The 11,053-nt window shown below is 38.2% G+C and overlaps 2 protein-coding genes across 3 annotated transcripts; one reads left to right on the top strand and one right to left on the bottom strand.

The window, feature by feature from the left end:
* The first annotated feature begins 6,863 nt into the window (after nucleotides 1–6,863).
* Nucleotides 6,864–8,335, top strand: LOC128857099 (40S ribosomal protein SA). 2 transcript variants are annotated; one of them, XM_054092674.1, is made up of 3 exons: nucleotides 6,864–6,961; nucleotides 7,207–7,449; nucleotides 7,647–8,335. In XM_054092674.1, exons 2-3 carry the CDS (start codon nucleotides 7,231–7,233, stop codon nucleotides 8,238–8,240), a joined length of 813 nt encoding a protein of 270 aa, XP_053948649.1. In that variant the 5' UTR covers nucleotides 6,864–6,961; nucleotides 7,207–7,230; the 3' UTR covers nucleotides 8,241–8,335. The 2 variants fall into 2 exon arrangements, with proteins under 2 accessions (XP_053948649.1, XP_053948650.1); XM_054092675.1 differs by having other exon boundaries at nucleotides 6,940–7,029.
* Nucleotides 8,336–9,482: 1,147 nt separating this feature from the next.
* LOC128857100 (uncharacterized) lies at nucleotides 9,483–10,146 on the bottom strand (the record flags this gene model as incomplete). The annotated part of the gene is made up of 1 exon (XM_054092676.1): nucleotides 9,483–10,146. A coding segment is annotated over exon 1 (576 nt), but the record flags the coding sequence as incomplete, so codon positions are not given.
* Between the last annotated feature and the right edge of the window lie 907 nt (nucleotides 10,147–11,053).

Genomic DNA, 11,053 nt, shown 5'->3' with positions numbered 1-11,053 from the left:
TGTCTGATAGAATACAGATATTTGTTCATGATATTCTGTTTATCTTTAACCATTTTAAGGCTTCATGAATAGCGTTTATTTCCGCTTGAAAAACACTACAGTGATCCGGTAGTTTAAAGGATTCACTAATAGAAAGCTCTTCGCAAAATAACCCTGATCCCACACCGGTGACCATTTTAGACCCGTCCGTGTAGATCTTAACGGGTGTGTTGGGTGTTGGATCTTCTTCAACCCAATTCAAACTTCAATTCCAAGAAGGGATTTTCATTAGGAAATTTTTTTCGAAGCAGAGAATGGGAGGGTGATAATCACAGTCACTGGCTATATCCGTGTAGAAGTCTAAGATGGTTGAATGTCCATGTGTGACAGTCCTCCATTGTGAGCTCGCTTTGAGCCTTAAAGCGGAGCAGACCGCTGAGTATTTGCAGAAGAGATCTAGGGGTGGCAGATGTAGCGTGATGTCTAAAGCCATGGATGGCGTGGTTTTCATGACGCCACATATTGCTAATTCCGCTGATCTCTGCACCTTATTCAATAAATTGTAATAGGTTTTTTTCTGCATAGCACACAACCAGGCAACATTTTCATATAGAAGAATGGGTCTGACGACAGCAGTGTAAAGCCAATGAGCAACCTTAGGTTAAATTCCCCAGATCTTACTTAAAGCTCTCTTACAGGCATAAAAAGCTAGGTTCGCTTTCGTAACTCTTTCTAAGATGTTTGACTTCCAAGTCAGTTTCCTATCTATGTTTAGTCCCAAATACTTGGTAAGTCAATAAATATTTAATATATATTTTCATAAAACTCTTAGAATGATTTTAAATGCATAAGTCAATGTTTAAACTTTCATTTTCAAATGTAATCTAACTTCCTAACAAGTATCGTCAGTATCATTAGGACAGAATGTTGCCATATTTTCATTTAAACAAGAATAGTTATTTATTTATTTATTAAAGTCACACATACAACCATGGGTTATTTTTACAATGATTGACCCAAAGAATAGCTTACATAATTAAATCCCAGATAAAAAAATTAACAATAAAACTAATATAGAATTAAAATTATAGCTAGAAGTAAAGCAGTTGAAGAACACTTACCAATAGGTCAGTTGGAAATCAAATCAACCGATGGCGAGTTTTGGAAAAGGACTCTCTTTCTGATCATCGTCTTATCGAATTCCAACTAGGAATTGAACAAAAGCAATACCTTCCGGTAGGAATCCTCGAAATGTGAACTGGGACAGGTATGGTGAGCTTGTAACAGAGCGATTACGAAACCTGAAAAACTCAAATCAATAGATATGATTGAAGATGCTACTGAGAAATTGGAAGGTACTTTGATCAATTGCTTTGAGAAACTGTGACCACTCACGCAAAGTAGACAGGGGAAAGCGGTTCCTTGGTGGAACCCTGAACTGTCGAAGCTTTGTGTACGGTCCAGAAAACTTCTTAATAAGGCCCTAAAGACCCAAACAGAAGAGGACTGGGCTAATCATCGACAAACACAGAGAGAATATAATAAACAGGTATAGAAAGCCAAACTTGAATCCTATAGAAATTTCTGCAGTGACGTCGAAGAAATGAGGGAAACAGCGAGACTTTGTAAGATCCTTCATATAGACCGCTCAGTAAGGCTGAATTCCATTCGAAATCCTGACGGTTCATACACGATTTCCAAATCGGAAACGTTTAAAGCTCTACTCGAAACCCATTTTCCGGGTAGTAGAACTCACTCTGAAGTAGAGAGTGGGACGAACAATAACGGTAGAACCTCTAGGTACAGCTGATATATTGCTAGTTGGATAGTGACAAAAGAATCGATAAGGTTTTCCTTGTCTTCCTTTTAGAACATTAAGTCCGCTGGCCCTGACGGAATATATCTAGCAATGCTTAAAAAAGGAGGAGACAGGCTGATTGAGGCCCTGAAAAGGATCTTCACAGTATTTCTTGCTCTTGGTTATATACCATCCCAATGGCCACGCGTAAGAGTAGTATTTATTCCGCAACAAGGAAAAGACGACTATTCCCTAGCAAACAGTTTTGGACCAATGAAGCAAGGATATCCCCAGGGGGGTGTTCTTTCTCCGCTGCTCTGGTGCTTGGTCGTAGACTCTCTGCTAGCGGAGATGCAGGAACTCGGTTTTCATGTCCAAGCATATGTGGACGATGTATGTGTGCTAACATCGGATAACTCCCTAATTAAAGTGCAGAGGATTCTGGACAAAATCGATGACTGGTGCATGAGACAAAGTCTTTCCGTTAATCCAAACAAAGCAACCATAGTCCTGTTTACGAGAAAACGGAAATGGGATGGACTCAGTCTTCCAACACTGAAAGGTGTGACACTTGGTCTTTCCGATGGAGTTAAATATTTAGGAGTAATCTTGGATAAGAAGCTGACTTTCCGAGACAAACGATTCACTGAAGGTGGATCGTGCATTGAGGACTTTTCAGCAATGCCGTAGAACCTTTGGTAAAACCTGGGGTCTGAAACCTGCTGTGGTCCTATGGATATACACAGCACTTATCAGACCAATCATCACTTACGCTTCTGTGGTGTGGTGGCGCTGGAGCATGGTTAAGTCCACAATCCAGGAACTATACAGGCGGCAAAGAAGCTTATGTTTATGCATTACGGGTACCATGAGTACAACCTCTGGTGATGCCCTAATTGATATGCATGATTTGCTCAGCCTGGATCTTATGATACAACAGGAAGCAATAAAAGCAAAGTGTAGACTCCATAAATATGGTTCCTGGCACGAAGACGGAACTTCGGAACACAGAGAAATCTTTAAGTTGCTATCTGAAAGTAGCCGAATGGATAATTCAGAGGAGATGGAGCGGGAAACAGATTGGAGTTTTCAGTGACAGTTAGGCTGCACTGAAGGTCTTGGAGAACGCGAAGCAAACCTCAAAGATTTTTCAAGAATGTAAGAAGAAGCTTAATTCTGTCGCAAAACAAAACAGAGAACGCTGCAGAACTCCAATGTGTTTTGTGACAAGTCCGAACAAAAAACTGTCAAACTTTCTACTGAAACTTGGAAGGGAAGACGTTCGGTTGATGGTCGGTATCATTACAGGACACAACCCTTGGGGTCAGCATATGACCGCCATTGGAATCATTGAGGACCCAATGGGCCTGTCGTGCTTGGAGGAGGCGGATAGCACTGAGCACTTTCTCTGTGAGTACGAGCTACGAGTTTTGGGTTCCGATGTCGTGAGAATGAGTAATATTCGTTCTCTAAAACTGGAGGATATTTACAGATTTGCCAAAGTATCTGGAAAATTCCCACAGGACTAACTATCTCTATCTCTCTTCTTTCCTACCTCTTTCTCTCATACTTTTCTCCTTCCCTCCTCATACTTTTCTCCTTCCCTCCAGTTGAAGTTGGAGAATGTATTAAAGAAAGAAAGAAAGATAAAAAAATAGTAGTATTAGGAGTAGGAATTAATTAGAATTGATTGAAATAATCATTTGAGTACATTCAGCAAAGTAACGAAGCAATTTATGCCTGAAAAGCAAACTCTCTCCAATACGTTTAATTTTTCCGGATAAGTTATTCCAAAGACGGACAGAGAATATGGAAAGCTTTAAAGTTAGAGAGAGTTTGAAAACTGTAAAGTCGGTTTTCTTGATATTTTTTGTTTGTCTTAAGAGGTTATATGCAGCTAGAATTTTCAAAAAATCGATTTTTTTTTCTTAATGCACATACATATGTATATTTAAGAATACATACAGAAAGGTTATATCGTTCCGATGAATATTTTCGAAATTACACGCAAATTTGAAAAGTCGTTTCAGAGTGCTTTCAAAGTGTTTTTCAAACTTTAAACGCGTTTTTCTCAAAATGATGTTTTCAAAGTTGGTTACCAATATTACTCGGGCTATTCTACTTGCTAAAAGTGAAAACCTCACTTGTCGGCGGCTTATAGTTTTTAAGTTATTTGATTTGATTAAAATTTGTAAAATTTACCAAGAATCCTCCTATTTTGGTTATTACAACAAGCCGAAGTGCTGCCAGACATCGCATAAATAAACAATTTTAGAAGATAATAAATGAATAAAAATACAAAATTTTACAAATTATTTCTATATTATTTATATACGTCTATTCATATATATATACGTCTATTCATATATATATATATATATATATATATAGGTATATTTATAGATATATGTATATATTTATATACATATATGTATATATTAATGCTTGATTTTCAGTAAAGTATGTTTGATTGTATGCATTTTTAGTTTACAGATTTGTATTTGGTGGGTGTATTTAGATTTGTATTCAAACAAAAAAAAAAGTTATTTATTAATATTTCATACATATATATGTTGCATTTGAAAAAATATCATATATTAATATTTGATATATATGTATATATATTTATACATATATTTTATTTTAAACAAAAATACGTCATAAATATTTAATATAAAAAAAACATAGCGCCGTATTTTTTATTCCATATTTTCACTATATTATGAATATATGATATATATATATACATAAAAAGAAAAAAATATCTATATATAAAAAAGAATAATTAAAAAATTTTAACTTTTCTTAAACGAAACCTAAGAAGCAAGAAATATGTAAATGCTGTAAAAGAATAAATGAATAAAAAGACAGAATGTTATGGTTTGTAACTACATATATTTGATGACATCAATCGGCTTTGCGCCTTGCGACTTGCGCCAAAGATACTCTACAATAATATCGGCAAAGTTGCTTGGGTTGTTGTAGTTATCCTTTTGAAAAAAACGGTTTACGACCCTCCATTGAGATTCTATCCTCTGCGTATGAATGCCATCGTTCGACACAAACGGATTGTCCGGGTCGCTGCGGTTTACTTTTAGGTGCTCATACCCATGATCGCGAAGGCAGTCGTATGTTTTCCAATAATCCGTGTGGATTGTTGTACCTTCCGCAACATGTTTTTTAATCAAAGGTATGAGCACCTCCGCCGAACGCACGTTGTCCGGACATACCTCCAGCCTTAAATCTTCGCTGCCGTTCTCTATCCTACCGAGAACCCAATGGCCTTTCACTCTTCTCCCTAGATTAACAACAGAAATATTTTAATTAATAAAATGTTTTATATTGCAGGCATACAAAATTTACCTTTATTATACTTTCTTTTGCCGAATTTGCTTTCGTCTATTTGTACGATTTTGCCCGGTCCTCCTATTTTTCCTGTGGACTCCTGCTTGTCAACCTGATAGGATACCACAGCCTCACGGCAAAAACTGTACCAATCAGTTATTGTTTCGTTAGACAAGCAGGAGCCCTCGACGAAATTTTCCTCTCTAGTCATGGCATTCGACCAGTGATGTGCATACCCATACATTATGTGAAAAATATGGGGGAGCGAAATCTTGGCGTTTTCGAACCAAGTCCCGCTCGCTCTAGACACCCCAGATTTATCTCGGCATGACTCTTTTCTGCACCGGAAAATTCCTAGTGAGCCCCTCATTTGCAGTGCCATCTGTGTCCTATGCCTTGCACATAGTTTCGACCGCAGAATGAGGCCGTTATCCTCGGCAAATTGGACGCACTGCTCTGTTGTCCCCAATCTTCTTATAACTTTTGCGAAATTCCAGCGCTGCTTTATTTCAGCAGCAGTGAGAGCATTGCTTGTAGGAATTGCTGGTTCTTGCAAAGTCCTTCCACTGCTTGTGGACGGGATATTATCATCTAAAAAGTATATTAATATAATTCAATATATATATGTTTTATAAGAAATAAATTACCTGCTTCCATTTGACTCATTTTGTATTATTAAATTATTAAATATAGTGTAAATCACTGAATCGAAAACTTGTGAAAACTTTCAACACGTTTTAAATGGCAACGGTAAATGGAAAACACGAAAATGCAAAACAAAATAAAAGTAAAAATTACCGTTTTTCGAAGATGCAGGGATGCATTCCCAGTAGGTACAATAGGAGAAGTTCGAGTAGGATGGGAGAAATTTTAGTGTTTTTGTGTAAAACTCCTTTCTGCGTAGGCGGTCTTCGACGGCGCTTCAAAAAATAAATAAATAAAATAACCGGATACTAGACCGTCTATGCTGTCCACAGTATTTTTGCGTACAATTTTTTTCTGCGTAGGCGGCCTTCAGCAACACTTCCAAAAAATAACCCTTAATAGTGCAACACCGTCTCCGCTGCACATAGGAGTTTTACGTGAAGCTGAACTGTATTTCGAAAATCACATCGATATTGTATTTATATATATTTATGAACTCAATATATACACCTTAGAGGTTGTAAACCCCCATTCCCTCATTATTCTAACAAAAAAGAGTGTGTGTAAATTATGTTTCTATGTTGCTTCGTTTTCAATCGCATTCTATTTTTTTTTTTTTTTTGCTTCTGGCAGCCATACTTTTCAGTTATTGTTAATTTAGCTGGCGCGTCAAGTGTTTGCAAGTTATAAATGCAATTTAAATTGTTAATTTATGGTATATATCAATAAAAAGATGTAGTTTGAATATTTATTAAAATAAATGTAATAAGTGCACTTATTGTATCAGAATTTGGTGATGGTAAAAGACAAATTTTATCAACAAATAACTTAAAAACTATTATATATTATTGGGAAATTCGTAATATTTCTCTCAAACCAAGTGAGGGGGCAGTGCATGGAGTCCTAGCCCTTTAATTTCTTATTCATATCATATTTTTACTTTTAATTAAATATTTGATGACTATTTAATATTCCACATAACATTTTCCTGCCGTATATAAAAATATAAATGAATCTACTATTTTTTGGCATCAGCACATATCGACAGGAATCATTGTAGTATGGCAACACACAAATGTCGACGCAAGTTCGAAAATCTAGTACAGTACATTTCGAATCCGGTATAGCACTTCGAAAGTAAAGTGACAACCTACAATCTGCCATTTTGTCAACGCTCCCAGTGGCATCCACAACGTAAGTTAATTCGTGTTAGGACAAAATACACCAATTGATGTGCAAAAATGTGAAACCTTATACAAAAAGTTAGTGTTATATAGTATTAAATAGTTATTTTATCTGATAGTATGTATAAAATCCTCGATGAGTGGTTTTATTACTCGTTGATTCGTTACATTCCGCCACGTGTATGCTGCCACATTTTGAGGTTATGTGGAACGCGCACTAACAATTTTCATTTCTATTTGCTATCTTTCCAACAGGTTCCGTTGCTCCAATACGTTAAAATGTCGGGAGGATTAGATATTCTGTCCCTTAAAGAGGACGACATCACCAAGATGTTGGTAGCTACCACCCATTTGGGTTCCGAAAATGTGAACTTCCAAATGGAACAGTACGTCTACAAGCGTCGTACTGATGGTATCAATATCATCAATCTTGGCAAGACCTGGGAAAAGCTGATGATAGCTGCCCGTGCTATTGCCGCCATCGAGTACCCACAGGATGTAAGTATTGAGAAAAAAGAAATAGTTTATATTTATTGTAAGTATGCACATGATGAGTTTTAACTAATCTTTCGGGTCTGAAATTCAATGAAGCCAACCTAAACGCTGATAGCATACTTTACAAATTCAATTGAAATTGATTTTCTTGTTTATTCAAAAAAAGTGAAGTTTATTGATTGAATCTTTTGCGCTTTCAGGTCTTCGTGATTTCTTCACGTCCCATCGGTCAGCGTGCTGTGCTCAAGTTCGCCAAGTACACCGACACAACACCAATTGCCGGCCGTTTCACTCCTGGTGCATTCACCAATCAAATCCAACCAGCTTTCCGTGAACCTCGCTTGTTGGTTGTCACCGACCCACACACCGATCACCAACCCATCATGGAAGCTTCTTACGTAAACATCCCAGTCATTGCTTTCTGCAATACTGATTCACCTCTACGTTACATTGATATTGCCATTCCATGCAACAACAAGGCTCCCCACTCCATCGGTTTGATGTGGTGGTTGTTGGCCCGTGAAGTGCTTCGTCTACGTGGCACAATCTCACGCGTCACTGAATGGCCCGTAGTGGTGGATTTGTTCTTCTATCGCGATCCCGAGGAGGCTGAGAAGGAAGAAGCTGCCGCCAAGGAATTGTTGCCACCACCCAAGGTGGAAGAGGTTGTCGAACACCCAGTCGAAGAAGCTACCAACTGGGCTGACGAGGTTGCCGCAGAGACTGTTGGCGGAACTGAAGATTGGAATGATGATGCTGTGAAGACATCATGGGGAGGAGATGGTAACTTCTAAAGCGCTTGAATTGAACGCATGTGTTTTGTCAAAGTCTTTAGTTTTTTAGACAATGGCAAAATTGACCGAAATAAAGTAATTTTATTGGTACATCAGCGGAATGTCTTTCTTTTTTTTAATTAAGATAAATATTTTTTTTTTTTTTTAATTCTATGGGTGCAAGGTTAAGAAATGGGAATGAATTTGAGGCGCCCAATCATTTATTTAGTTGAAGGGCACGTGGCAAAGATTAATGAAAATGAAGAGGGCGGTTTTAGGTTTCAGTTAATTTAAATGAGCTATAGAGCTAATTTAACTTTAACCTGTATCTCTTCCATTTTTAATAGTGTTAAATTTGTAATCAGCGTGAAAAATTCTCACAGACCATTTTTTTGGGCTGCGCGAAATGGCGCTTAAGTTTCAATCTCAGCTAGGCGTACAGAAGTCGTCATCATCATAGCATCACAGTTCGGTTGGAACCATTGCTTCCGTGGCAATTCGCGTCCGCATAACTCGGTCATCAGCTTTTCGTTTGATATCAAATATACCCATAGCTTCAAAGTTGGCTCTCCAACGTTCTCTCGGCCGGCCTCATATTCAGTCACCTTGTAGATTTGTTTCGAAGAACTTTTTCATAGCTCTATCTTTTTATTTTTCATAGCTGCACAGATTTACCATCGAATCGATTGTTGTTGTAGCAGTAGTACAAGCCCTGTCAGTGTGGTTGTTGTTGTTGTAGCAGTATCTTTGCCCTGTCAGTGTAGTGTAATCACCGTCTTCGTCAAGCTCATCTAACGGCAGGCCCAGGAAACTGACGGGTTGGTTTCAGAGGGAGAGAGGTGTTAGATGAGTGGGTTTGATGGGGCATGTTAAAAGGGGGTTAGTGTCGTGCGAGGTGCCTTTGCATGCCGTACATATGTTTAGTATGTCGGGGTCGATTCTGCATAAGTAGGAGTTTAACCTGCTACAGTATCCAGAATGTAATTGTGCCAAGGTTACGCGGGACTCTCGGGGAAGCTGGAGCTCTTCGTCCGCAATTGGGGGTGGTTGGACTCCGATAACGGCATTCGGGGGTCGGGAGCTTAAGAAGGTGATAAGGGTATCCCGATGAATGTCGTTTATGGCCTGTCTGTACACTGTCCGATCCTGGAGTGGTCTGTCTGTTTCGTCCAGGATCTCGTCCACGTAGTTGAGGAAGTGCCTCCTGATGTGCCTGGGAGGTGGCTCAGGCTCAAGCATCTGTCTGCATGGGTGAGGCCTACGGTGACACCCTAGCAGAAACTGCTTGCAGAGCAGTTTGTTATCCTCCTTCACAGGAAGCATGTGAGCCTCGTCGTGCAGGTGTTGAATGGGAGACATCAGGAGGCAACCGGTAGCTGTCCGAATGGCGGTATTTTGATATGTCTGTAGCTTTATCCACTGCGTGTCACTAGTTCCAGGCGACCAAATAGGCGCTGCATAGTTCAGAACCGGTCGACCAATTGCCTTAAATGTCGATAGCAACAGTTCTTTGTCTTTGCCCCAAGTGCTGCCGGCGAGCGATTTGAGGACCTTGCTGCGGTTTTGGACTTTAGTGGCAATTGCGGTTGTGTGCGCTGAGAAGAAGAGCAAACTGTCAAAGGTTACACCCAAAATTTTGGGGTTGTTTACCGTCGGAATTGGTGTGTCGTCGACTTTTACCTTAAGGGACAGTTTAACCTCCTTTGTCCAGGTGGCAAAGAGGGTCGTCGTGGATTTAGTGGGCGAAAGTTGAAGATTCCTGACAGTGAAAAAGCGAGAAAGGTCGGTGTGGTAGTTGTTCACTTTGGAACACAGGCCATCAATGTCATTGCCCGGCATTGATGCTTGCCGCCGATCGTTGTTGTTGTAGCAGCATAAACAATCCTCTTATATACATATACGGTGAATGCTGTTGAAGTGAGTCTTTGGCCGGATATATTGTAAATCCGAGTCGTGCCGGTTACGTAGATGCATTGAATGAGTATTTGAAATCTGTTTGCTACCAAAATTTTAAATTAAACACGGCGATTTTGTGTAAAAATAATTTGTTTTATTTATACGAATTTAGTTATTTAATTAGTAATTTTATTATGAATTTTTAATTCCATAGTCTATAAAGACAAAAAAAAAAACAAAGGTCTATAGGGAAATAGAAACAAACTGAAAAATATGCGATGATCTTAAACTTGACTTTTTTACTAGACACACACAAAGTCACAGTACCTTCAGTGATTAAGAGGACGAAATTTTTTGCAATATACACAGCTTTTTTCAATTTTAATACGTAATCGAAGGAAAACATTTAAAATTACTTAAAACTAAAAGCGATAATCGATACGCATCCGTACAATAAAAACCAAATGGATGTTTACTGACACTCAAAGAAATGTAGATTGGAAAATGTGAGACAACATTTGGAAATGTTTTAGTTTTTACTAACAATTGGCCTTTGCACTAGGACAACGAATTTCCTAAATACACTTTCAAGGCGATAACTGCTTTATGGGTTAGTAAATATGTACACATATACGTACATGTGTATGTGCGATAGATTTATGCAACTAGCAATCAAATCTTGGTTGACATAACGCGCATGCATTACTTTTTCTTTACAAAATATAACTTAAACAGACGTACACACATTTGATGTATTTATGTACATATATAGATGTATGTATGTATGTATATATGTATATGCTGTGTTGTCTTACTTTAATATTTGCTTTATTCAGGCCACCTCATGCGGGAGTTTGAAGAGTTTTTTGTTTTTTTTTTAATTGTATTTAAATAGTTATTATTTATTACGATAACATTTTGTTATAAATTGTGTGTAA

Source organism: Anastrepha ludens, chromosome 3, assembly GCF_028408465.1.
Source record: "Anastrepha ludens isolate Willacy chromosome 3, idAnaLude1.1, whole genome shotgun sequence".
In the NCBI taxonomy this organism is placed as follows: Eukaryota; Metazoa; Arthropoda; class Insecta; order Diptera; family Tephritidae; genus Anastrepha; species Anastrepha ludens.
The sequence above is the reverse complement of the archived record's forward strand: the minus strand, read 5'-3'. Positions and strand labels throughout refer to the sequence as shown.